Genomic DNA, 27,751 nt, shown 5'->3' on the forward strand with positions numbered 1-27,751 from the left:
TGCTACTTGACTTTCAATGATATCTGTTTTTTTTTTTAAAGGCGGCTCTGGAAATATGCATACATATGCTACTCCTGACTCAAGCATGTAGATTACTCATAAGTGAGGCTCTCTGTATAAACCCTCCAGGTAAAAGTGAGCTGCAGAGGGAGCTATAAACTCTACAGCAGCCAAAGATTTCTTTCTCAGCTGTGGCCTAATGGCTTTTGTGCATTTGGCCAATTACATGGTGAATTACCCTAGTGAACACTTGTCAAATGCACCCTCTACTCTGCCTCCTAAGGACTCTCTCCTTAGGAGCACTGCAGTTAATCTGACATGGCCTTGTCAAATATCTCTGTCCTAGTTCTAACACCCAATTTTCCCTAGGTTGGAGGTTTGAAGATGATGGCAGATAGTATATGCTGATAAACTCAGATCAAGGAAATGAATGAAAAATATATAAATTTAGAATATATGGCAGAACACTGTGCTCGGCTGATGTCCTGATATTTCTCCAAAGGAGAAAATCATATCTGTATTCTGGGTCAAATATTAAAATCTTTCAAAGCAAAAGAACCCAGGTTCAAATTGCATGTTAGTCTCTTATGTTATGAACTATGAAAATGAATTTCTTTACTTTAATCAGATCTGTTTTTTCCAGAAGTAAAGGGTTTGTAGAGCAAATACACAAGCTCATATTTTTGTGGTCATGTGAATTCTTTAGGGAATTTACTAAAATTGATCTTCTCAGGCAGTCAGAAATTCTGACCTAAGAAGCTCAAAATAAGAGACAAGAGTAATTTATTCGCATATTGGGGATTGAAATGTTGTGGCTTAAAGGTGACCCTATATGTAGTTGTGTTTTGGGGTCGTGGAGAACAGGAGATAATTCAAGTAGATGAATTCCTTGACTTCTGAGTTTGCATTGCTCTTGGTGACATAAAGAGACATTAATATTTATAACTTAAATAACTGCCCATTTCTGCAGAGTGGTCTAAACTTGGGGTAGAATGGTTTCTGTTCCATCAGAATGCTGTCCTGTGTAGTCACTTCTCTTAGAGGCATTTTTTTTTATTGGAAAGACGAGATTAAGGTGCCACGCAGATCAAATTATTATGCATTTTTAACTCATGGGATTGAAAACAGTGCTTGAAGGGGACAATCTAATTGTTGTGTAACCTTGGACTGGTCACTTCTGTAGGAGGAGCTAAGGAGGGAGGAGTAAGGAGAGGAAGAGGAGGAGTAAGGAGAGGAGAGGAGGAGAAGGAAGAGGAGGAGCTAGGAGAGAGGAACAAGAGAGAGGGGAACATGGAGGCGGGTGTTCATGTGTCTGTAGCAGTCAAAGGTAGTTGGTATATTGAGGTTGGGTATTGGGTTACACTTTTGATTGTATAGGCATCTTGTTACAGATCATTACTAAATATATAAACTTTTGGATAATTTAAGCATTAGAGTCTCACTTTCCTACTGGGCCCGCGTGGATGGCGGGATTGTCTGGGCAATTCCCAGCCTTGCAGAGACAGCGTGGAAGATTGGCAGAGCCATCTCCCATGCTGACATCTCATGGGTGGCAAGGCAGGTGTTTCTGGTTGGCCATTTCTAGCTGGGGTGCACATGTGGCCTCTGGCCTAGAAACATGGCAGCTGAGCTAGGCAGAGCCGAAGTAGCTTAGATAGTCAGTTTGACCAGTGGCTGATTTTAAATATTTACCTCAATGAGAGACACGTGAACATCTGCCTCCATATTCCCCTCTCTCTTGTTTCTCTCTTCTAGCTCCTCCTTTTCCTTCTCCTCCTCTCCTCCTTACTCTTTCTCTTCCTTTCTTTACTCCTCCCACCTTAGCTCCTCCTACAACTTCTATTTATAGATTAGTCTTTTTGTTAATAATGACAAGATCCTTCAGTTGTCTCCCTAGAGTAAAATGCTATTCTTTTATGCCTGATTCATTTAGCCAAGCTGGACAAAGGAGCAACTTAGTTCTATTTTTGATTTTCTTCTTAGTATTAAAATTTACATTTTACTCTGTAATATTTTACCTGAGCATATATCTGAATGCAGTATCTCCTTCCTGTGAAACTGAATATCATACATTTTCTGTGTACTCCATGAACTAATGTACAGTACATTCTGAGTTCTAAAACTATTAGAATCATATTACAGGAGCCATAGGAAGGCCCAGTAGACCCAATGAAATGATAGCACTGAATTCATAAGCAAATCTTTAACACCACAAAACACTCTAAACTCTGTTCTGCTGTTCTCTAAACAATAGTCACAGTGACCACTTGGAAACACTAGTTGCTCTTCCAAGAACTTTCTACTTGCCTTCCAGTATAATTCTTAAGATCACAATCTCATGGCAGAACTACAAGTCTTTCTGTGCAAATGGGATTTTGAAGCTATCCATGCACACACTGCTAAAATTCAAGTCTTGGGGATTGAGCTATGGGCTGTCTCCAATCCAAGGTGAAACTTGATTCACTGAGCTAGAACTTTCTGTACCCTTAAGCCATCAAAATAGAGAATGTTATTCTCTAAGAGTAATCATTTTGTAAATATTTAGTGAACAATCATCACATTCATGATTCTCTTTCCAAATCTGTATTCTTTGTGAGATATTCCATGCTAGCCTGCCAAAGGCTATTAGAAGAGGAACAAAGTGTAGCTGAGAGCTTGTTAGGGGGAGAAAGCTCATGTGTTTGGTTTCAGAAGGCTGGTATTCTTAAATAAACCCTGAGCCTTAATAATAGTCCATCTAAGTAGAGAACTGTGACACGTAAAGTCTATGAAGGTGTGAGGTATAGAGGGCAATAGAAGGAAGCTAGATAATGGGTAATATTTGTAGATAGAAGGAGGGAGCTCTGGCACTCTATACCACAGGATCTGACCAATTTGTGATCATCTTGTATACTGTAGAAAAAGCAAAAAGAGAAATTCCAGAAGGTTTCAAGAATTAAATTATAAAATATATAAAAACATTAATTGACTAAACAGTAACTATTCTAACTTAGAACACACTGTATACATGTATTGTATTATCTATATTATATTTTTCATAAGTATGTGTGCTAGCAATAATCCTGTTCCTAGACTGAGGAAATGTAAAATATTCCATGAACTAATGTTTGCATGTGAGAACTTGATACTACAGTTTGCTCTTCAGGAGGCACCTGAGAAGGGCTGGCTTCCCCTTCCCTGACTCAGATTTTCAGCCCCAACTCCTCTTTAAACAGTCAACACAGGTATCAGTTGACTCAGGGGAGGAGGCCTGCTGGAGCTTGTCCAACTTCCAGAAATATTTGCAGTCAGAGCTGGTAGAAGTGTTGTGAGGAAAACAGACAGCTTGTTTATTGTCAAGGGAGATTTCAAAAATCATGTCAGGGCCCAGTTTTGTTATGTTTCCCTAGATACCCTTTGCCAAAATTAAATAACTATCAAGCTATCTGGCATAGCTATTTGCAGCAGAGGCTATAACAATCCTGAATTTCCTTAGGAATATGAGAAGAAACTTGTTGGAAATATTGTGGGTTTTTTTGTGTGAAATAACTTAATATTAATAGGAAGGTGGTTAGTAAAAATTTGATGCCAGCTCTTGATTCCCAGAACTGCTCATGGAACACTCATTTTCTGTCTTTCCTTTCATTTTAGAAATATTTTCCTAATCTTTACAGAGTTTTCTCAGGAAAAATTCCCTTTTTTTATTCAAGATTTTATTTATATGCATTTCAGATGTTATTCTCTTTCCTTATCCTCTCCCATTAACCCCCTATCCCATCCCTCCTCCTCCTTTTTTGCTTATATGCCATTTAAATTTCATGCAAGTATTCAGGTCAGTTCTAGGTTGAGGAACTAGCAATACAATAGATGCAAATAGTCAAGGAACAAACAAGACAAGACAATAAACCCAGATAGTCGAAGAACAAGCAGGAAAATAAACAGGGTCCTGTGATCACTATTTCTAAGGGCTTATCAAGGTGTCCAAAATTATCTGAGCCTACTTCTCAGTCCTAGTCCAAAGTCATTTTTATTCCTGAAGTCTACTTCTTTGTCCTAGCTTAAGATTTAGATTCATGCCTGAAATGACTTCGTTGTTCTAGCCTAATGTCAGATTCCTGCCAGGCAGCCCCAAAAGCTCTCCACATCTCCCCTTTTTCCGTTGCATAAACCAGCCTGAGCCTGTCTTAGGTGGTTCTGACAAGAATACCTTTCTTACCTGTCATGGAATATGCATTATCAGAAGCAATGCATTTATGTCTTAGGTGGGTAAGGTTCTGTGCAGAATCTTACCTGTCCTTGGCTTGTCAGCCTGTTAAATTAATAACTCTGTCTGGGGGTCCATTTTCAGTTTCAAGTCATGTACTTTGGCTGCCAACACGTTGATGTTGTTAGAGACAAGCTTTAACAAAATGGGCAGGAATAAAAGTATTTACAGGACAAAAAGGGCTAGCATGATCAAGCTATATATGCCATGAGGTTTGACCAAAATGGAAATACTGACCTCAAGCCATGGGTAATTTGTGGGACAGAGAATCAAAAAGAGAAGTTATAATGACTCTTGTATTTTTCTTAAAAAATCCCTTTTTGATGATAGAAACTTTACCTCCTTTTCTAGAATCTGAAATTCTATAAATATAAAATGAATACTGTAAAAATATGTATCCATTAATAAATGCATGTATAAGTAAGAATGAAAAAGTAATTATTCCTATTATGTGTGTTCCAGTCTAACTTCAGGAGCTTGACAAGGCTGATTTACTAATTTTTACGTCTTTTGGAGATCTAATTGATCTCTAGTTTAACAAGTTATTCTTCATTTACAACCAAGAATAAATGCTGAAGCAGTCCATTTCCTTGTCTTTGGCCAATGTCACATTCCTTCCAAGCAGCCCATTTCCTTGTCCTTGGCCAATGTCAGATTCCTGCCAGGCAGCCTCAAAAGCTCTCCACATCTCCCCTTTTTTCATGAGCAGTCTTTTTTGATGTTTATGGGGAGGGGATTTTTTTGTCTTTTAACTTATGCATATTATTTGCATACTTCAAGGAAATATGCAGCTTAAAGTTAGCTGTGAGCCTTCTCTGGATATATCTATTTAATCCTTTTTCCCTGCAATTGATATTCATTATTAAAGCAGATCTATGGTTTACTGTACAGAGTTTTAACAGGGGTTTGCTATCACTTATTTGTAGTGAACATCGAAGTCACTTGAAGGTTTCCTTCTTGCTATGTCCAACAAGAATTTTAGTATCACTAAAGGTAACTACATTTCAATGTTTGAAAGGATTTATTGTGGAAAGTTTATGGACTAGATTTTTTTTTTTTTTGGTCAGGGTTACTTTTTTATATCTATCTTATTAGTTTTAGTTAACACAAATATAGCATTCTTTACACACTTATTTGTAGCTTCTAGACAGATCACACTTCGCTTTCAGATTTGTGTGTGTGTGTGTGTGAATTTGTATATGTGCATGTGTTTGGGTGCATGCTTGACTGAAGTGATCCAAGGACAATTTGTAAAAATCATTTTTCTTCTTGTATTACATGGATCTTGGGAGGTTTTTTTTTTTTTTTTTTTTTTTTTTTTGGTTTTTTTTGAGACAGGGTTTCCCTGTGTAGCCCTGGCTGTCCTGGAACTCACTCGGTAGACCAGGCTGGCCTCGAACTCAGAAATCCGTCTGTCTCTGCCTCCCAAGTGCTGGGATTAAAGGCGTGCGCCACCACCGCCCGGCTGTATCTTGGGATTAAACTCAAGTAATCAGCCTTGGCTACGGTACTTGAATCCACTAAGCCCAGTTTCTCCCTTTAATCTAAACTTGCTCTCTTTTCTAAACGTTTTTCCCCCTTCCATTGTAATATTCATAGAAGAACTTATCATAAAAGTGAATCCTGAGATGTAATTTTTCTCAGTTAGAACTGTTTTTTGTTCAATCCTCTTCCAGAGTTTCTATGCCGTTTCCTTGTTTGCATTCTCCATCTTAATTTGAATTTTGCTATTGGTTTTCCAGTTGGTCTCTCTACAGCTTGGATAGATTTCTCTGAACTCTGCTTACATTAACTCTTGCTTTGTTTGCACATCTTTGCTATGCAGAGCTTCAGTTTATAAGTATTACTTTTCATTGTTTGTTTTACTTTCCAATTTAAGGTTTATTCTTTAGGATGTTTTAGACAGAGAAAAGATAAAATTAATCTAGAATTATTTTATACATCCATCTCTCTAATACTTAATCGGTCATAGCAAAACATGTATATTTTGATTTGTTTTTGTTGTTGTTTGTTTGCTTGTTTGTTTCTTATTTTAGAGGTGACATGTACATATGGTACACTCCTATATGGTGCTAGTACCTGAACAAACTACATACAGGCCATTATAGAAAGTGACATGTAAATAGATATTAATTAATAAATAATTTCATTCTGGGCGAAAAATAAAATCCATTTTTTGTATTAAGAGATAATAGTGTTCAACAATTCCAGCAATATAAGGCTTATTTTATAGCTGTTTATAGTAGACACACCTCAGGAACAATTTACACATCTAAGATTGCATGCATATTGAATACATGTGTAGTAAATTATGATTTGGCATTCAGTGAAACATTGCCATTAATTTGATTCATATTTGAAAATGTGAAAACTAGCAATCTGTTTGATGGTAGCGCATTACAGACTTATATCAAAGAGTATCACTAAACATGAACCCAAGGCAATGTTAATAGCGGTTATGCCTGCATATGGGGATACAAATGTTTACCATTGTTTAAAAAATTTAAAGATATATCCTCTCTGCCACAATTCCAATATTCTTAGCCAATTTTAATTGAGTACTCTTTGTCTGGTTATGTATGACCTTAGTATAACTGTCTCACCCATCTTAGCATCTCCAAAATGACTTCAGTGCCCATCAAAGACCATAAACATTAAAATATCCAGTGCCACACATCTCATAAAGACAAGACCAGACTATGGATCCATTTCAGCCTAACCCTAGAATTTGTAGCCTTTCTCCTGCCTCATGTGATTGCCAGAAATATCTTGATTATTTGGCATACTATATCTCTAATAAAAAATCATTATTTAAATTGTTGAATGTTAATTTATATTTGAAATTCTAAATACAAACTTAAAATGAAGACGCCGAGGAGAGAACAAACACATATCTGGGAAACACACACACACACACAAATCAGAGAAAAAGGTTAAACTTCATACTTCAATGTATATTGCTGAACATTCTCTTTAACAAGGTATATGTAACAGAGGATCTTGAAAAACATGAGTCTTGATCATTGGGCCATAGAGTAATAACTGTTTCAAGCCATCATTTAAATTTCACACATAAGAGGCAAAATTTCTTCAAAATACTCTCATAGTGAGGGGATGTTCTAAATTTTCTTAGTGTTTTATCTAATCATCAGACTAATCATAATGGTTTGATTTGTTTTTTTTAATTTTTTTAAAAAATGCAACATTTTCAAACATTTTTATAATAAACACCAACTTCTGTCATGTTTCATTCAAAATGAATAACATTCTTCCCAAAGTGTTGTTGGATTAAGCCAATCTACTTTCAGCAAGATTCACTGAAGTTTAAAAATCACAGTAGAAACAACATACTCATGATAGCCTCAAAGCACGGACATGATAGGTTCCAGAATTTTGAAGAGATTAAGACTAAAATTATTGACAAACTCTCAAATGCCTCTAATCCCAGAACCTATAGCCGTTTCTTGGATAAATACTTAACAAGCTATACAATTTAGTAAAGCAATGACCTACCAAACCAAGGCACCATCGAATATGTCACCCAAATCTGTCCTCTGTACGAAGGCCAAAGAATAAAGTATCAAGACTTTTGAAGTCACGGTCATTAAATTAGGGGAGAATGAGATTAAAAAACACAATATGGGAACCCACAGGGCATCAAGTCCTCACACAAAATGAGGAAAAGCACTCAGTATCAATTTATCCCCCTTAGGAAATTGACATTAAGACACAAAACCAAAACATGTCAATGGACTCGTGGTGGACGATCAGGTGGAAGGCTGAGTATTAATGTGTTCCTTCTCTTCCTCTCGTTCAGATGGGAATAAGATAGACTGTTGACCAGTTAAGGTCACAGGCACATGAGGATTTAAACCTCAACTCTAAGTATTACTAAACAGAGTAAGATTTGGTTAATCACAAGTTTTCACAAGGAATACTTCCAATTACTGTCTTTATCTCTCATGATAATAGTCCCAAACCTGCCAAAATAATATTTATTTAGAAAAATAAATAACAATAAAGCAAGAACTTGATGCACATATAACAATCCTCATTGCAAATAAAATAATATTGGGCAGAAAGTGAAGGTTCTGAATTCCCATATTCCAAACAACAAAAGATGAAAAAAAGTTTAACTCTCTATTCAATCAGCTGTTCCAACCACCCAACAACAAAGCCAAGAAAACCCAAGATTCATCATGATAACACACAATCTCTATACAGACAATAGGCACATCTAAATGCAATCTGCTTGATTTGCTCTCTAATACTGCAATAGTTTCTTGTTTTGTTTTTTGAGGCAGGGTTTCTCTGTGTAGCCCTGGCTGTCCTGGAACTCATTTTGTAGACCAGGCTGGCCTCAAACTCAGAAATCCACCTGCCTCTGCCTCCCAAGTGCTGGGATTAAAGGTGTGCGGTACCACTGCCCAGCTGCAATAATTTCTTAAGGCTTATGTCCACCACAGCTTTATTATATTGAAGACTCAGGTAAGTCTTCAGAGGACATGCCTCTTAGGTTAAGATCCCTGTGAACACATGCCTGCAGATTATTTCCATAGATGCCAAACATTAAGTTAATGGGAACAGCTAAACAAATTTGTGCCAAACAGAAATAGAAATAAATGGATTAAAAACTGGCTATCTAACCGTATACAGAGAGAAATCGTAATTGGTAGTCCGTCTAGTTGGGGAGAGGTTTCCAGTAGGGTCCCACAAGGATCGATACTGGGTCTCATTTTGTGTAATATCTTTATAAAATATCTGGAAGACAAAGTAGAAAATGTGCTATTTAAGTTGATGGATGACACCTATAGTTCAGGTGAACTGGATGTATATCAACACTATTGGTCTTTAGGAAACATAAGGAAATAGACCAATTCTAATGAAGAATGGGAGAATGCTGATTAGTTGATTTTCAAAAGAATTTTAATAGTTAATTCTAAGCTGGAGGAATACATTGAAAAGGTTTTAGGAGCTTTGCATTACAAAAGATCCATCAAAGGCATAAGGACAATACAGAGTCAAAACACCCCAGTGCAAGTAGAGAGCATCAAATGGGGACCCTTTTGGGAAGAGTTTTATTTAGAAAACTGATGGCTGTAGGTTTCTCAATATGAAAAGCACTTCATAGAGATTTCAAGTATGCAATAACCAAGACTGAAAAGACAAGACTGACTAGATTCTCAAATATGCAAATATTTAGCAACTGGCAGAAAAAGAGTCAGGAAGCCACATAAAGCTTAAAGCTGAGAAATCGAAGAGTTGAAAACTTTAGTCATGAGGAAAACTGGGAGGGAAAATTAACCAAAAGCAAATTCTATCAGGAAACACACACACACACACACACACACACACACACACACACACACACACACTATCTCTCATCTATCTCTCTCTATCTATCTATCTATCTATCTATCTATCTATCTATCTATCTATCATCTATCATCTATCTGTCTATCACACATGAACAAACAGGTTTTGTTTACATCAAGATAGATTTTGCATATTTTTCTCATTATTTATTTTTGAAAGCTATTCTATGTTTTAAATTACCACAATGGACATTTGGGAAAATATCAGTAGGGCTCATGTTGGTTTGAAGTTGATTTTAAGTTCAGTGTTCTGCCATTTAGAATGTTACATTAGGACAGGTGAAAGAAACAGTCGGTTATAGACTTTCATGTGGAGGTTGCTGGGTTTAGATCAAGTAAACCGATGAACTGATTGCTCAGATGGAATAATGTGGAACGAGAGTTGCAATTTTCCTTTGTTTTGTAGAATGTACACTACATATGGCTGAGAACTCCCAGAGCAGGTCTGGGGGCCTTGGTTAACTTTCTTATGCAATTGTGTCTAAGTCATGTTTTCCTTTTTGACTTTCATTTCTGATTTACTTAAAGGGCAGGGTGGCAAGTGTTTTAAAAGCTGAAAAATATTTTCAAAAAATTAGAAGTAACTGATAAAGAGAAAAAAAATATGAAAGTAACTGTATGCTTCTCCTTTTGACCTTTCCAATCTCATCCTACCTTGACCTTGGGACACTGCAGTTTAAAAATCACCACAGCTGATCAGATATAGTTCTTCCCTCTTTAGGAAGTCATCAAAGCAGAAAAAAAATCTAATCCTTCTCCTAGCAGCTGATTCTTTTTTTGTTAAGGAAGATAACAATACTTAGCTGATTATGTGTCCAATCTTGGTGGGGGGAAATAACCTTAGAATCACAGTTGGAAAGAAGGGACATTTTTGATAAGAAATAGTGGCATTATGCATGATACTGACACAAAAGAAAGGATTACATAATCAGAACTCAGTGTGGATCTTCTCTGACCTTTTGTGCTGGGTGAAAGGAAAGTCAGTAACTGAAATGCTATGTGGGCAACTTTTTTGTCTTAATCTACTCAGGATGATGCCAAATGTTCTGCCCTATAAAATGTCGGGCAGAACTTGACACAATAGTTTTTATGTCGATTGTATAGCTAATAATCACTGAAAAACTCATGCCATTGTTGTCATAGTAATTCTAGACATACATTCTATTTTAGGTACTATACTTTGAGGATGTTGAACAATGTAAAATCAAAGGAGAGGTGTGCTGTTGGCCTATTTGACTGTGAAGGCAATAATCTTAACATACATAAGACTATCAATTCTGTTAATACATAATTCTTAATGAATGGCTGTTATGTAATGAGGACTCTCTTACCCTCCCTTCACAGTATCATAATAATCTTCATGTAATATCTTCATAATAACACTATGAGAAAAGAATTGACCTTGTTTAATTAATAGATGAAATACTGAAGGTCAGACAGGTTGACTCTGTCTGTTGTCACATAGGATCAAAGAAACCTGATGGATTTAAAATTTGATGTGGAATTGTGCTTGATATCTGTTTTGGGAGTGGTTGCTAATCAAAAAATAGTCAAACCATGTGGTCAAGGTGTTATGAAACCCAACTCAAATATAATATTTGTGGAGTTCCGTCTCTCATGTTTGAAGTAAGAAGGTTGGGTACTTTGGGAAAGATGATTCTCTATCTTTGGGTAGGCTATCCTGGGCACTGTGGGAAGTTTACTGACATCCTTGGCTACCACACATGGAATACCAGTAGCAACCACCATCTCCTCGTGTGACAAATAAAAATGTCTCTAGGCATTGTCACAACCTCTCTATGGGACAAAATTCCCCATTTTGGAAGCCAACAATGTATTAGAATGTCCCAATTTTCTGTGTTGCTTGTTTTGCTATGATCTTCACTGTGCCCACCTTCAGCCAGGAAGACAGGCTTTTCATTATCAAAAAGTGCCTACTTCATGAGCTTTTCCCTGCTTCCATCTGGAAACAATTGAATTTAAGACTTTGTAAGGCTCTTTAGGTTCCATTTGTTTAAAATCTTCACTGCCTCAGTCTTAAATTTATCATTTAAATGCAAATTAGTATAAAAGAGATCAGGTAGATGAAGGTGTAAAGGGATCAGATGTTATCTTATTAAGTCGGACTTGCATCAGGCAATTGTTTAAACTCATTTCCAACTCGAGTCCTAGGAGACACTTTTATTTATTATTCTTTTGTTTTCTTTACTTAGGGTACTCTATCTGGTGAATCATGAAGCGGTTTTAAGAGTACTCTCATTTGTCAACCTGGAAAACGCATATCAATAGGTTGCCTATTGCTGTCTAGCATCCTATAGACTGCAGCTACAGAATACCCAAGCCCTGGGAATAAATGGACAGTTCCTAGACCCTATGTCTATTGGCTTTCATAGATGACATATAATATTTATCATTATAAATATCATCTCTGAGAAATAAGTTTTTAATTAAAAAATAGTCTAGAAACAAATATCAGACCTGTGGTTAAGTTGGGATCATGATTCACACTTCCATGGATTTGTCTACAAGTAAATTTCAATGGTGAAGATTACTTGAGCTCTATTCTTAAAATTAAAATGAAGTTGAAGACATTAAGATGTCAGTGTCCTAGTTAATTATTGTTATGGTTAATAAGTACAGAGAGTTTAAGCACATTTCTCTTCCCCAGGACATCAATGTGAACTATTTAATGAGTTCTGTATTCTATTTTATTCCATAAACACTAGGACAGATGTTAATGAAAGCATTTAACTCAAACAGTTGAAACATGGAATATGAAGAAATATCTTCATTATTCTGTTTCAGGCAGAAAGCTCTACAACAGTAAGCCAGGTGATACTACATTTAGATCCAAAAAGCTCACCTCCACTGAGACTGCTGCACAAATCTCTCAAAGTGATGATTACTAAAATGGGTTCCAAATAAGAATAACCCAATGAACCTATACATGTATGATGCCCAGTCTTAAGAGGGACCCAGGATTCAGTCTTTAAAAAAAATCTCTTTCATCAGGACAGGTATGGCCCTCATGCCTCACTGGACAATGACAGGGGGACTGGAGCCATTACAAGGTCCCCTTAAAATACTGGAGATCAGGCCTCTATCCCCGCCTTCGCAAGTTTAGAATTGCCACAGCCCTTCTATACTTAGAGAAGGGAGGAGATGTCAGGGGCAGCCCTGCTTACACACTGAAGGCCTAAAATCAGCCATAGGCCTAAAATCAGCAATAGGACTGTCATACATGTATACCAACACCAAGTCGTGGGTCTCAGTGGAAAAACATTGAAATAGATGGCTATAAGATAATGTAAACAGGCAGCTTTTGTGGAAATTTACAAGCCTGAGTAGTCATAGACCTTGTAAATAGGAAGCCTTGGCAGACAATACCAACTTAGATAAGGACAAGTGAGTCATAGGCAGAGTCATAGTGACTTGTCCCCTGAACCTTCAACCAGCCGATACCCGGTTCTGAAGATATCTGTATTCCCCCTGAACACCCACACTCCAGTGTCATTCCCTTCCCCACATCCTGCCTTTCTGTGTTTATAACCCCTGTGTGAATGAATTACGATTTGAGAAAAAATAAATTATAAAAAAGATAAATAAATAAATAAATAAATTCTCTTCTGAGCGTCCCACCGGGATGAAAAAAATGACTTCAAGAGAAATAAAAAACTAACAAACAAACAAACAAAACACTGTGTAAGCAAACTTATGTAGGAAGTCTTTGGTCCTACTTCGCTTAATGAAGGGGGCTTTATGCAAGGAAGTACTCTGGCATAAGAGTATGAGCAAGGCTTTAAGCAAACATGCATCACTTGAAAAAATGACTCGACTTTCCGACTTTCCCCTACTTCTTCCCATCTTTTTGATTACTCAGAGTGGGAAAAACTCAGGTTGTTGTTAATAGGTCATTAACATATTTCTAAATGTGTTTATTTGTATTTTAAACCAAAGATAATGTATATATAAGGTTCAGAGCCTTCATTTAGTATAAGCAACAGTTTAATGATTGCAATTTTATTTTATATTTAAGGCCAGGTACTGGCAAGCATATTCAATTAGATAAAATAAACTTCTCTTTTGTAATAAATTTAAACAAGTGAGTAAATTTAGAGAAATGTAAATTAATTATGTGATTCTCATACGTAGGAAAATAGCTCGTGTGGAAGTTTGAGTATCCTTTGTGTTAAAGAAAGGGTATCTAAGAGTTGGGTGATATGTTTGGGGAGCTTATTTTGCCTCTCACTTATCATTTATGGAATTTTGGAAGGAAATTACAGTTTTGTTCCTATGCCCTGTATTCCTATGTCATAACGACTCCATCAAGTTCCGCAGGATTCCTCTGAGTTTAAGCAACAAGGACCAATTCTCTGTAAGTGTACCTTGTTGACATCCAGACGCATCTTCTCGTTGTTGGCATTAGCAGCTTTCTCAGCTGCTTTCTTTTGGCGCTGGGGTCCTCTCCCAAAGAAGATGTAGTTGACCAAAGCATATTCCAGAAGGGCCATAAAGACGAAGACAAAGCATCCCATTAGGTACATGTCAATGGCTTTTACATAGGGGATTTTAGGGAGAGTCTCCCGGAGGTGGGTGTTGATTGTGGTCATCGTTAGGACAGTTGTAATTCCTGAAAAAAAGAAAAGAAAAATAATGAAAATTAGGGTAATATCATTCCTATTTCCTTAGTATTCTCATAATAGCTGGAAAAGCTAGCTTATTTATATATACTTATCTATTTGATAGAGATTTATTATAAAGCAGCCTAGTGCCCCTTCCTAAAAATATGTGTAAATTAACTTACGGTGAACATGAATTGTTATAGAAACTATCCTTTAATTATATTTTTCTATTTATATTCATATTTGTTTTTGAAGAAGAGAATTGGAAATGTGGATTAAATATTATACTCTATGTGTATATTTGGAGCAAATTAGCATAGAGATGATCATAGTTTACATTCCTGATATGTCAGTGTCAAGAATGTAGATTTTTGGGAAGTGATTTCTGAAAAATTAGTGGGTTTTGCCAAATCAACCAGATCAACTAGAGATGAAAGGTTACAGCAAACCCCAGGACATCATGGGTGGGAAAACTTTGTAAAAAGGTTGAATTTCAGAGAGTTCACAGCCCTTTAATAAAATTAAAGATCTTCAAGTATATACATATACATTTGAAAAATGGAGGTCAAATGAAAGCCTGTTAAATTAAAGATAATGCCCCCATGTTGGCTACATGGAGACAGGTATGCATAAAAATGGGTATACTGAATTTAAGAAATCAGGCTGGTAACAGCATGGGAATGAAGGAATACAATATAAGGTAGAAATAAAGAATACTAGGTTAAAGGTTTCTACCGATAACCTATAACAGATAACAGATCTATGAATGCAGATAACATACATAAACTAGAACGATTTGAAAGACAGAAGCAGAGGATTAAAGAAACAGAAACTAGAATGCTTATGATTTTGAATTGGACAAGTGAATACAAAACACACAGATATGAAACACAGATCATTTACAGTGGTCCTTATTGGAAATATGACTTTAGGTCAGGCTATAATTGCGTGTCTAGTTAGAAGGCATCTCTAACAGTAGAGAGTAGTTAGTCTCAGAGCTATTACTGGAAGGTAAAAATACTGGGAGTTCAGGAACTTGGTATGATGCAGTCCCAACCTGTAGTGATGAGAAAACAAACAAAGCACAGACAGAAGCCAAATCACACAGATAGGATGCTGAACTAACACCATTTTATCTGAACTCTCAGGATCATTTACCTCCTGAACAACCCATAATCACATCTCAAAACTTTATTTTCCAAAGACTTCTCCAGTGAAATTTTCTTCTTTTATCCTGTCTCATGAATTATTTCCATTTTGTTTTTAGTGGAACTCATGTAAAGCTCATGAATGCGTAGCTACCTGAACGTGAGTCTGAACCTCAAGTTGACTTTGGTTAAGATGTTTCCTTACAGACCTCAGATAGTCTTCTGTAGGAGTCATTTTGAGACACTTTCAATTTCATTTTACTCCCTGTCATTTTTACAACAGGTATTACTATATTATACACTTACTAAAGCTGACTTTAGTGTTAATCTGAATGCTATTCTAAGGTGGTTGAGTACCAAATAATAAATGGTTCAAATGTAAGAATATTTTAAGCATTTCTTTTAAAGCATCAATAAATTATTTATTTGTGCAATAGACACACAGTAGATATCTACTTTCCTTTATGAAATCACAGTATATTGCTTCCATTTCTTTATTGGCATTTTATGAACACTAAGCTCTGTATAAGACAGGACTGAGATATGACTACTTATGGACCTTTCTCCAGTGAGTCAGTGCTTAGGGGAGGGCATCACAAAGCTAGCTAAACAGACATGATATGTATGGTTAGTCTACACAGGTAGTGTTTATTAGTCTAAGAACACACATGAGAGAGACTTGACTCATTCCTGAAACTCACTGCTCCTCCCTCCCACCCTTGATCCATCTCAGTCTAACCTAACAGCATCTAATACTACCCCATAGAACTGAAACTAAGTCCTATAACTTTCCTGCTTGTGTCTCTGTTTCACTTGGAGTAACAGGATAGCTTTATACCACACCTCTGAGTCCCTTCTGGACTCTACTTCTTCATCACTTACTATCTTCTCCCAGGACTTTTCTCTGTACTGTCCTCTCCCAGGACCAATCGACATTCCTGTTTTGTTTTTGTTTTTCCAACCCAGGAGCTTTAGGAGGTGTTTGGGCAATCACCACCTAGATCTTGACTTTCTTAAAGTCTTTTCTCCTGTAACAACTTCTGTGTGAGGTCAGCCTTGGTCATGGTAACACCCCCAGGCACAGTTACAAAATGGTTGCTTGCTTCTCTCTGCAGAGTCACCCTATGTTATATCTTTTGGTAGCTCTTCAGTGTCTTTTTTTTTTTTAATCTTTTGAAAATTAGCGTGCAAAATTTTAGGTTTTATTATGACGTTTTCAAACAATGTTGTTACTCCTCACAGTCCAAACTCTACTCTAACCCTCTGTCCCACTTTTGCCGTCCACCCTAGTGCCCCCCTTTCTGCTGTCACAGGAAGTCTGGTGCCCTGCTCCCTTTCGACAACATCTTTCTGTCCTCTCCTGATTGCCTTTCCAGTTTCATTCACACCCATACATGCACCTATACATATAAACATTCAAAGTCAGGATCCCCATGTGATTAAACAACGTGGCAAATTTTCTTTCTGAGAACTTCTCTTAATATAATTTCCAGAGTAGTCTACTTTTCCTCAATTTTCGTTGTTTTGCAATTGAATATAATTCCATTGTGTATATGGACCACCTTTCCATTGTCTGGCCTGCTGGTGGATAGCGAGGAGGCTCTCATTCCCTCGCTCTTACAAAGCTTATCTATATTTGCTGCTAGAATGCATTTTTCAGAAAAGTAAAAATGCATCTTCAGTATCTTGCTGTGTCAGCACATGTTAGATGCAAATGTTTTTGAATGAGAAGTGAATGGCCTTTCTATGAGTGTAATGATTGAATCGGGATCTTATGATGAAGCCAAACAACTCTCAATTTTAAAAGGGATTAGTCAGAAATGTAAATAGAGAAATCTGTGCAAGAGGTCATACAATTTGCATAAAATGTTGACTAAATGTGATTTATTCTCATCTGATGTTATGACAGGAAAGCAAAGTCAGACATAAGATGAACAAGACTAAAAAGCATGAACAAGCATTGTGACTCTTTTGTTTCCTGCTCTCTACATGCGATCTTGAAGCATGAATAAACCATCAGAGAAGTGTTTATTTATACATTTGTTGTATAGCACATCTCCATGCTGGGGTAGGGGATAAAAGGAAGCATTCTGCAGGTGAAGAAGCATGGAGACAAATTGAGCAATTATGCAAGCATTATTACACAAAATATGTTTTGGTAAGACTATCAAACTGATGAGACCAATTTCATTACCGACATCTCCACCGTTAACTAATTTTGAAATGGAAAAGCTTTAATTTGTGTTTAATTGATTTAATGGGGAATCAGATCATAGAAGTCTCATGGCTGAACTCTTGTAATAGGAAAAGTCCAGTTTTATACACTACAAAATTCTGGGTGAGGAAAGTACAGGCACCCATGGTTTGGGGACACACACAGACACACACACACACACACAGACACACACACACATGCACACAAGCGCGTGCACGCACATCACTTGGGAGGTGGAGAGGGAGAGAGAAAGAGAGGAGAAGGGAGAGAAGAGAGAGAGGAGAAAGAGGATTCCATAATTTGCAAACGACCTACCTAATGCAACCCGTGCAGCAGAAGCATCATAGTTAATCCAAAAGGAGACCCAGGAGAGGATGGTAATCAGAATGGACGGCATGTATGTCTGCAGGATGAAGTAGCCAATGTTTCTTTTCAGCTTAAAACTTAGGGACAATCTGGGATAAGAACCTAGAAAGGCAATTTGAGAACATCATCATTATCAATATTTATAAGGCACTTTCCATTAAAGGCCCTTACAAACTTTGTACTTCTTTCTTAAATGTAATTTTAGCTACGGGTGAAGGGCATTTTTCTGTAAATTTAGTCTGAGATCCAAGGTGTTTTAATGAGCAGCAGGACTCAAGTGTGGAATATACATCCTGTGCTTACCAGCAATTAAAAAATCTTTGCTATTCTCTTCCTGATCAGTGCCCTCATCTTTTACATCAAAGATATTAATTCTCTGCAACTGCTAGGACAACACAATTTGTACAGTCACTTGGTTTCCCTATTTCAACTCTTTCCTAGTACATTTTTCCTATAATTTTTCTTCTTTTAATATAAGAATAAAACTGAAGGCCCTGGTGGCAGTAACAAACACCCTCAGAAACCATAGGTTGCATTTTCATTCCATGATCAGAATCCAGGTATCTTTCACTGTATACAGCTTTTTCTTTCCTTAACAACTAAATTACTTGTATTATAGTCTAAAGTAGTCACCCAAGATAATGTAGAAATTACCACCTTTAAGTAAGATTTATGAGATATAAACCAAAGGAAAGTATCATGCTAAAGACACAACTCATAGTATGTAAAAGGCTACCTAAAAAACTAAACCAATAAGACAAATCCCACTCCTCCAAGTACCCAACAATAAAAGTTTCTTAAATATGAGTCCTTTGACTGTGGAATTCTGGGGAGTTAACATTACTGAGAAGACATAAAGGAGTGTGCTATCTTGGAGTGTGAAAGGTTCACACTGTAAAAGGCAGGGAAGATAATATTCTTGCTGTTTATAAGAAAGTGTTGTTTAGTTTTCTTGGGCTAAGCCGTCAGAGGTCTTAGTATATACACAATTCAAATATTTTCAGAAGAATATCCTTTCCATTGAGTTATAGGGATTTAAAAACCTCAGGCTTACAGAAAGTTTATGGGCTTTTCCTTTCACTCCTCTTAAGCTAGAGTTAACTTTGTATTTTTAGTAAGTCACAGCATGGCTTTTGCAGAAAGTGGTTTACAGCTCTCCAAGTATCAGAATCCTTGGCAGAAAGGCAATTCTCCAAATCTACAGTGATGGAGTTAGTTATTTATGTGCCTGTTGGATACATTTCAACAACAACAACAATCTACCAACCAACCAACCAACCAAACAAACAAACAAACAAACAAAAAACACATCAAGAGGAATATTCCAGTAAGCCTATTACTTCCACTGAAGTCATTTCTAGCAAGTGAATGCCTTCCTTCATCATCCGTTGAGAAACTCATGCAGCCATCCACAACAGCATAGATACCTGAGATCTGGAGGTAAAGGGGTCTGTGTCATTTCAGTGTTTAGAAGATGTCAGCTCAATGATAAGTGGAAACTAATGAAATTTTCATGTTCTCAGGAAAACATAGCCTTCCAGGCTACTTACTTTAGAGGATGTCATGCTTCATCTTTAGGTGTCCAATGAACTGCCCTTGGCAAACTATAATGCGTTAAAAAAAAGTGATTTAAAAAAAATCAAGATGCCCAAGTCTGAGTCAGCTTTTCCTTTCTCCCTCTTTCTACAGTCCATCTCTAAAATCTATTTCTTCTCTGGCACATGAGCAGTGAAGTGAAGGGTCAGCCTCTGCTTGAGACTGCCTTCCAGAAAACAGTTGTGCTTTTTTGAATGGTACAAGGGGCCTCTCTCGAAACAGGAGTTGTAGCATAGCTTCTATTCTGCTGGTTTCTAGGATGCAGAATTGATGCCCTCACCCTCAACTCCATATCAAGGTATCCATTTGAAAAGAAATAGGATAAAGTTGTTTTTGCTTAAAATCCTCGCTGCTGATACAAACCTGTGGAGAAAACAACTTTCTTGGTGATGAGTTTATAATCTACAATGGAGAACTGAGGAAGCTCTATCTTCGTCACTCCTGTGACTGCATTGTCATCTCCACGCCAGTAAAACTCAATGTCATCAGTTGTATAGCCATCTGTAAGAGAAAACACATATGAGTGCTCAAACAGAAACAAACATAGGAAGAACACTAGTGCGATAGCTGAATTCGCATGTGCGAGAAGCTACAGTGTTAGTGTGATGTGTGAAGTAGCAAGCAATCGAAGCATTTTGAAGTCTACTGAAGCATTTCAACCTCACACAGTCTCATCATAAGGGAGGTATCCTTAGACCCACAGAGAGTGTCAAAGACTTAGGGAAAATAAAGAGAATCTACCTCTTAAAAATAGGAAGTGCTGCACATGAGGTACAAATGTACATCTGGTTGTGACTCATCCCCTATCTATGAAACATGACCACATATCATATGATCCTAGACTGTGCTTAAGAAATGATAGAAGAAGAAAAAAAGTGGTTAATTTAGTGCTTAATGCCCTTCAGTCAGTCCCCTCTAATACAGGTGATTTGAATTATAAAGTATTTAATTTTGTGTCAGAAAAGTCATCATGAAGAAATGAGTAGTTACTTTTTCATAAACCACATCTCCAAAACAAAATAAAATCTCATTTTTTCTCATCGAAGGTTTTTGAACCCTCAAAATTCAATTGGTTTAAATAGTCTCTAGTAGATATGACTGGGTAGCATATATTGCAGATGTACAGAACATTCAGAAATTATACTTTCCTTTATTGAACCTTAATTTATGGGTCTCATATGATGCTCATCATTGGATACTCTCAGGTGAAAGGATTTTGTATAATAAAGACATATTGTAATAATAGAACTTTCAATTCATGAACCTTAACGAGCACAGAAACCGTAAGTGTAACAAACAGCATATATTAGACTATAAACAGTACTTTCAGAGATACAAGCAACAGAACATAGTATATATTAATAATTAATAGATTCATCTAGCCTAGCCACAAACATATCCCTCAAGCAAAAAAGATACATTGTATCTTTATATATGGCATGTGAAGAGATGTCACCTTCATGTCTTCAAAAATCTATTGGATCAGCATAGCTGAACATTACAAGTCTGGGGATTGCTCCCTTAATTTTAACCTCAGCAAAACAAACTAAAGAAAATTTAGGATCCTTGACTTTGCCTTGTTAGTAAATAATGTGACACAGATAACCAGAGTACCTGCCATTTAACACGTAGCCTCACAGAGGCCATGATCAATAAAAGGAGTACTGAGATTACAGACACAGCCACTGTATCTAGCTTTGCATGGGTTCTGGGGACTTGAACTGAAGCCCCAGGTTTGCACGCAAGTACTTTACCTACTAAACCATCTCTATTTTCTGTACAACCTACAGTTCAGTACTGATGATGGCAAATTTAAGAGCATTTAAAGTTTCATCCACTCTTAGTAGCATATCTATTTTTATTCAATGCACTAATACAGGGTTTTAAGTCTTAATGATCATCCCTATGACTGGCCCCACAGTGTAGGATTTTGGTGAACTTTTTAAATTTTTATATATTTTCAAACACCAATTCTCTATTGAAACAGAATTGTGGACTTTTAATTGATTATATTTTATTGGCACAAGCTAATCTAGAGATCTTTTAAGATGGAATGTCTGTTTTGATATAAAACTGATTTGAAAATAAATTCGAAGATTTTATCACATTCTAAGTGATAAGTCAATGGCACAATAAACAGATTCTCTACAGAGAATTCATACCCCATTTGTTTGAAGGTTATACATTTCCTAATATTGGGAACTCATGGTCCAGACTGGTGTCTCAAGTGCAATTTAATTTATTGTCTGTTCTTTATACACATCACTTAGTTATGAGGTAGTTCAGGGTCTTTGATAAAAGCAATTTACAATCAATGAAAGGGCACCCGTTTTTAGAAGCAATCAAGCCAGGTACTTAGAAATGTATCCTAAAATTGGATTCATCATATATAAGCATGAAAAGAGGTTATTTGTGAAATAAGAAAGAACAATCAGTCCTCATGGAAAGAGTTTAGAAAACAGTAATTACCACTTATAGATCTAGTCAAGGGTTGGTAGGCACATAACTAAATACCATCCCTTTTACTGAGAGGCAAAAGTCTCAAGAACGATGAATCTGGTTTTATTGTCCTAAGAGCATAAGATGCTTATGGAGCTTACCATTTGATCTAGGGACCTGCTTTTGCTTTTAAGTAAGCATCTTGAATAACTGTATTTTGGGTTGGCATATGGAAGTCTTAAGAGTAACTTCTCTAGCACATGAGGAAGAGGATGGTAATAACTACAAGGTTAAATACAGTCTTTTATTTCACTAAAAACTCATTTATACTTATATCAATATTTATAATAATTATTTTATAGGGGAGGAGTATTTATAATCATGATTTTAAGTTTTGACTTGCCCATATCATGTATGAATTATTTTTATCCTAACTTGATGGCATAGAAAATTAAGATGAGGAAAAATTACATAATGTGTTTAAAGTCACCTATTTGGCATGTTTCTGAATAAGGAAATGTTGCCATTTTGCCCCAAAGATAGAATTCTCACACTGTACAAGGTTGCTAGGGAACATAAAACAAGCAATATGCTAAAAAGAGGCAAAGTGCCCATTTTGTAATGTAAATAAAGGGCAAGCAACTTCAAAGCAAAAAGAAGAGAAAGTAATCTTTAAATGTTTCCCATAGAGAGGATGAGGGCTGAGGTAATGAAGACCCTTTTCTTTTTCTCACTTCCTTCCTCAGGACTGACCATCTTTGCATTCATCACTGTGAATCTTACACATCCACAGATAGAAAAATTCATTAGAAAAGGGGAGGCATTTTAGCAATATAGCATAGGATTTGTTTGTCATTTGTTCCCCTAATGGAAACATTACAGAGGACTACATCTATATGTTTGAAAGTGTTTGCTAGGTAATACTTGATAGAGCAAAAGCACTCAGTAAAATTGTATTAATAAGATATTGATTTAATGTACATGTTGATTTGAATGGACAGTTATTTATAATGATGATTTATGTACGTGTTTATACAATTTGGACACACACAAACCCTGGCAATACCTCTATTATGTACTACATAAATATTTTCCAAATGGATTTTCAAATTTTATAAGAACATTTAAAGGTTAGTTACCCAGTCATTCTTAGTCACATATCTCACCCATGTCTTGCAAAATTACATTACTTTTAAGAATTTTCTATTTTCTCATATATGGATTAGGATAATAGAAATAATACTTATGTATAGAGGTGCATTATGGGGAAAAGAATACATTTTAAGTTTCTATTATTTAAATTTTTAATTATTTTCAAATTTCACATAACATATTTTGATCACATTTACTTCAGTTCTTCCCTTTAGCTCCTCCCAAACCCGCCCCTGGATCTTTCTGTTCTCTTATTTTATTTTAAAATTGATAATCCATCAACTTCAGCTGTGCTATCAAAGTGGCTGTGAAGTCTTCTAATGGAGTGAGACTGACCGTCTAGGAGCTACACCTGTAAAGAAAATCAGACTCTCCTCCCATACTTTATATAACTTCACAGGAGGAATACTGTTAATTTTTAAATAATTTTAAAATATGAAGTATTACAACTGAGTAACATTTCACTGCATGACATCGTTTTGTGCTTCCATGAGCAGACACAAGGATTGCATGATTAGAAAAGTGAATGCTTTGGATTGCATTTGTAGAACTTTTCTAAAGGCTTGGAAATTAAGAGTCAAGTACTTAAGGGTCACTTTGATGCCCATGATTTTGGAACCTAACACGATGATATAGCACATTAATCATATTTCTTGGCTACTGCCAGTCTTCAAAAGCCAAACTGTCTTGACAACATTTTGGTTAGAGCAGGCTAAAATATTTCAAGTGAAAAACAAATGCATTCTCTCCTCCCCCACCCCTGTTTCTGAAGATGAAAGACCAATCATACCTCACTAAGCTAGGGCAAGCAAGATGAAAAGACAGCCTGATATTCCATGTAGGATTGGTTTAAAACAGACCTAGTTTTCTCCTTACTTTGAATTTTCTCTAAAGAAATGCTTAACAGTCTCTATGAGTGATTAAAAACTAAGAGAAAATATATGCAAGTGTGCATGACTTGACTTTCATAACATCCATAATGAAAATAATTAGGTTCCTTTTAGAATACATCAGAAGGTGGCCCTGTACTAAAGTGCTGCATTAATGTCTCAGAAATCAAACTTACCTTTTATATTTTAATCATGGAATCCCTAAATCTGAGCCATCACATTATTTTTGGTTGTATCATCAAAAACACAACCTACATACTAAATTCCGATGGGCTATGAATACAAAAAGCACAGATTCATTACAATTTACCTGCAAGAATGAATCTGATAGGTAGTTGCACCATGACATCACTTTTGATCAGGAGGTATATATATATATGAATGATATACATATAAGTTAATAGGAGTTATGAGTTGGAGACACGTTTGCTTTCAAATATCAGTAAATAAATATATTACTAAAGATCTAAGGAGTAGAAATGTCACTTTTAAACATAGATACATAGTAACTGAGCTTCTCCTTACAAGTGTGACATTAATTTTAAATCACAACTTGGCATTTTTAGTGTTTTTCTCTCTTTATTGTCAGTCTACACATCTACTTGTTATTTATCAAATAAATGTTGAATTTTGTAATTTTACTTTGCAGAAATATGTACCCTTTCCAAGGAATTAAGCCACAGAGGACACTAATAAGAGAAAATTTGCTGATACCACAATTTTGTTAATGTTTTATTGGTTATTTGTGAATTTCATATCATGCATCCCAATCCCACTCATCTCCCAGTCCTGTTCCCTGGCACAGGCCCTCTATCCTTGCAACCTCCCTCTTGGTCTGGCTTCTGTTACACAAGCAATACTGGAACCTCTCTGAGATTTCTTGCAGCTATTTTGTTGTGGCCCTATGTCATGGAGATCCTGTAGTTTTAGATTTGTAGGTTTGGCCCCTTCATACACTCCAGAATTTCATAGGGTAGATGTTGGGGTAGGTCAATTTGAAGCCCTGAATCTTGGCCTGAGAAGTATTTGAGCTGGTCAGCCAGCCAGCTCTCCTATACCCACACGACAGCGGTGGCCTCTCCTGCCTTTTCCTGGCTGGCCCATCTAATACCACAACTATCAAAGGCACATGCCCTTTGGGCTGGCTCTTCCACCAGTTGGCAATGAAGGGGAATCATAAGTCAATGCTATTGGAAAGTTCATAGTAGACATGCATTTGGTATGAGTTCATTTGTTAGAAAACCATATTAAGGACCATTTGAACTCAAATTCCCTGCCTTTTTTCAGGATTGTAAAATAGCACTTTGAATGCTTCCCAAACCAAACTCTTCATTTCTAAAAATTTATGATGTAACTCCCTCTTAGCATTCATGCTTTCATGTGGTTGCTACAAGTCTATGAGGAGCTGTTATCAAATCTTTATTTTTGTTCTAAGAAACATTAATCTTATAATGAACTTTTTGGCAAAAGGTTCCATCATCAATGCACTGGAGAATAATTGCACATTTGGGCCACTGTCTATAGTCACAGAACATTTAACACAGTAAAGGAAAGGAAGCCATGAAGTAAATAATCTGTTTAATTTTACTTATCCTTATCATAACTGAGACTTGTTTGATTAGAAACAAACAAACAAAATGCCTATCCAGATGCAATCATTCCATTAAATACTGGATGGAAGTAGTTTACACATTGTAGGGAACTCATAATAGTCCTCTTAATAATGGCCACTAAGCACTCCAGAGAAGCACATGAGAAGACTTATGAACCGTTAGAAGTAATCCTTCTTTAGTAGATCAAACATTATTTTATCCAAAATACATTTCCAAGAAAATAATTTCAATAAAAGAAATCGAACTGCCTTTTGTGGCGCAAAGCAGGCAGGGACATAGCATGGGGAGATGGTTTCATTCATAGTTCCCATGTCTAAATCAAGTGAACCTTACGAGAAGCTTAAAATTAGAATGGAATTCACCATATAAATGGGCCTAAATGTTGTGCAAATGCACAAGAGTGTGTAGTAGTATCAACACCAAAGCCATGAGAAATTTTAAGATGCAGCCATGACTTTTTAAATTCAGCAATAGGTATTGCTGAGATACTCAGTGATTTCTCTGACTCTGTCACATTTTTTTCCCTATGGCTCTTTAGACGAATGACTAGACATAAATGTTCTGCAATAAAACCATTTCTAGACTTCAAACAGTTCAAAATAATTGGCTGAGGGAAGGTCAGGCTTGATTGTGTAGTGGTTGCTTAGGAAGTTTATCATAGGTTATAGCCCAACATTTGTTCCTACATCGAAGATTGTGTGTGTGTGTGTGTGCTATCACTCATAAAACTTAACTATTATGAAGTACAAGACTATAAAATCTATCACATTCAAGTAAAATGTCAAATGATGAACTTTAAAATCCATTACCCCTAGTAAAACAGTAATTTTTAATCTCCATATGGGTGCAGGGTGATTTTGTGATAGTTTATGGAAGTACAACTATGTTGCATTTCTTAAATGTTTTTATTATGTTTGGAGAGAAAGTCATTAATTCAATGGTTCAGATCTATACACATTATTCGTCCAAATTCATGAGCTCTCAGTCTCAAAATAAAACAGAAGACTCAGAAAAGTTTTAGTTTAAAAAAATAGGCCAGTGCCTCACAAACTTCATGTGTATAGAAATCACCCAGAAATCTTGTTAAAATTCAGACTTGATTTAGATATGAAGCCTAAGATTCTGCATTTCTATCAAATCCCCAGTGGAGCTGATGGCATTTGTTGATAGAGCATCCTTAATCTAGCAAGGGACTAAAGGATTATGCAAGGTGAAATTTCTCTCTGCCATGATAGCCAGGAAAGACATGCCTTAGATCTAACAGGATGGACTGAGGAACTTTATCTCTGATAAACAAAAATTTAATTGGGTTCAAAATATTAAAATACTTTTTCCTGCTTTATGATAGATACTAGAAAACAATTCTGGTATACTGACTGGAGACTTGGTTTCGTTTAACTGTCTGTAACTTATCAATAAGTAATACTTCTGAGAGAAAGGAAGGAGTCTGGGTCCAAAAGTCTAGTACAAGTTTGTACCTATTCCAATTTTATATCAATGTTATTTCATTGCAGAACAATCAGCAACTTTTCAAGTTTTTCCCCTTCTTCCAATTTATGATACACAAATGGTTAGCATTACTCTATTTAAAAGAAGTTGAGAGCCAGGCATAGTGACACATTTCCGTTATATCAGCAAGATATAAAACTGGAGGATTAGAAGTTGAAGGTTACAATGAGCTTTGCAATGTCCATCAATTTCAAAGATAGCGCAAACAGAATAAATGAAAATAAAACATACAATGATAGTAAAAAATATTGAATAAAAACAAGTTTATGATCCTTTAACAAAACAATTTGGAAAAGAAAAATAGAGAAAATACTTGCATTATCTGTCTAGGTGCTTCAAAACTGAATGAAAAACCATTGGTCCCGTATTGAAAACTACCACTGAGAAAGAAGTCACGGCAGGCTTCAAATGGGCAGTTTAGCAGACTAGGCCTAAAAATTGAGCAAGTCTAGGCAAGCCCAGGTAAGTCAATTACTAGAAACAAAACAAAACAAACAAAACAAAACAAAACAAAACAAAAACAGGCTTCAGGCAGCTAGTCAGAAATAGCCCTGCCATCAGAAGCTGCCCAAGCACTAGGCCT

At 36.3% G+C, this 27,751-nt stretch overlaps 1 protein-coding gene across 5 annotated transcripts in view; it reads right to left on the reverse strand.

Annotated features, from left to right (window-relative positions):
• Positions 1-27,751, reverse strand: part of Gabrb2 (gamma-aminobutyric acid type A receptor beta2 subunit) — a 205,166-nt gene that overhangs the window by 24,279 nt on the left and 153,136 nt on the right. For 3 of the 5 annotated variants that reach the window (XM_028777633.1, XM_028777631.1, XM_028777630.1), the window contains 3 exons: positions 19,929-20,066; positions 17,919-18,071; positions 14,004-14,248 (listed from right to left, as the gene is read on the reverse strand). In XM_028777633.1, the coding sequence (XP_028633466.1) occupies positions 14,004-14,248; positions 17,919-18,071; positions 19,929-20,066 (536 nt within the window). Of the gene's footprint in view, positions 1-8,890; positions 9,005-14,002; positions 14,249-17,918; positions 18,072-19,928; positions 20,067-27,751 lie in introns of all 5 variants that reach the window. The other 2 variants (XM_028777628.1, XM_028777632.1) reach the window with 2 other exon arrangements.

This window comes from Grammomys surdaster, unplaced genomic scaffold (genome assembly GCF_004785775.1).
Source record: "Grammomys surdaster isolate TR1022 unplaced genomic scaffold, NIH_TR_1.0 313, whole genome shotgun sequence".
Lineage (NCBI taxonomy): Eukaryota > Metazoa > Chordata > Mammalia > Rodentia > Muridae > Grammomys > Grammomys surdaster.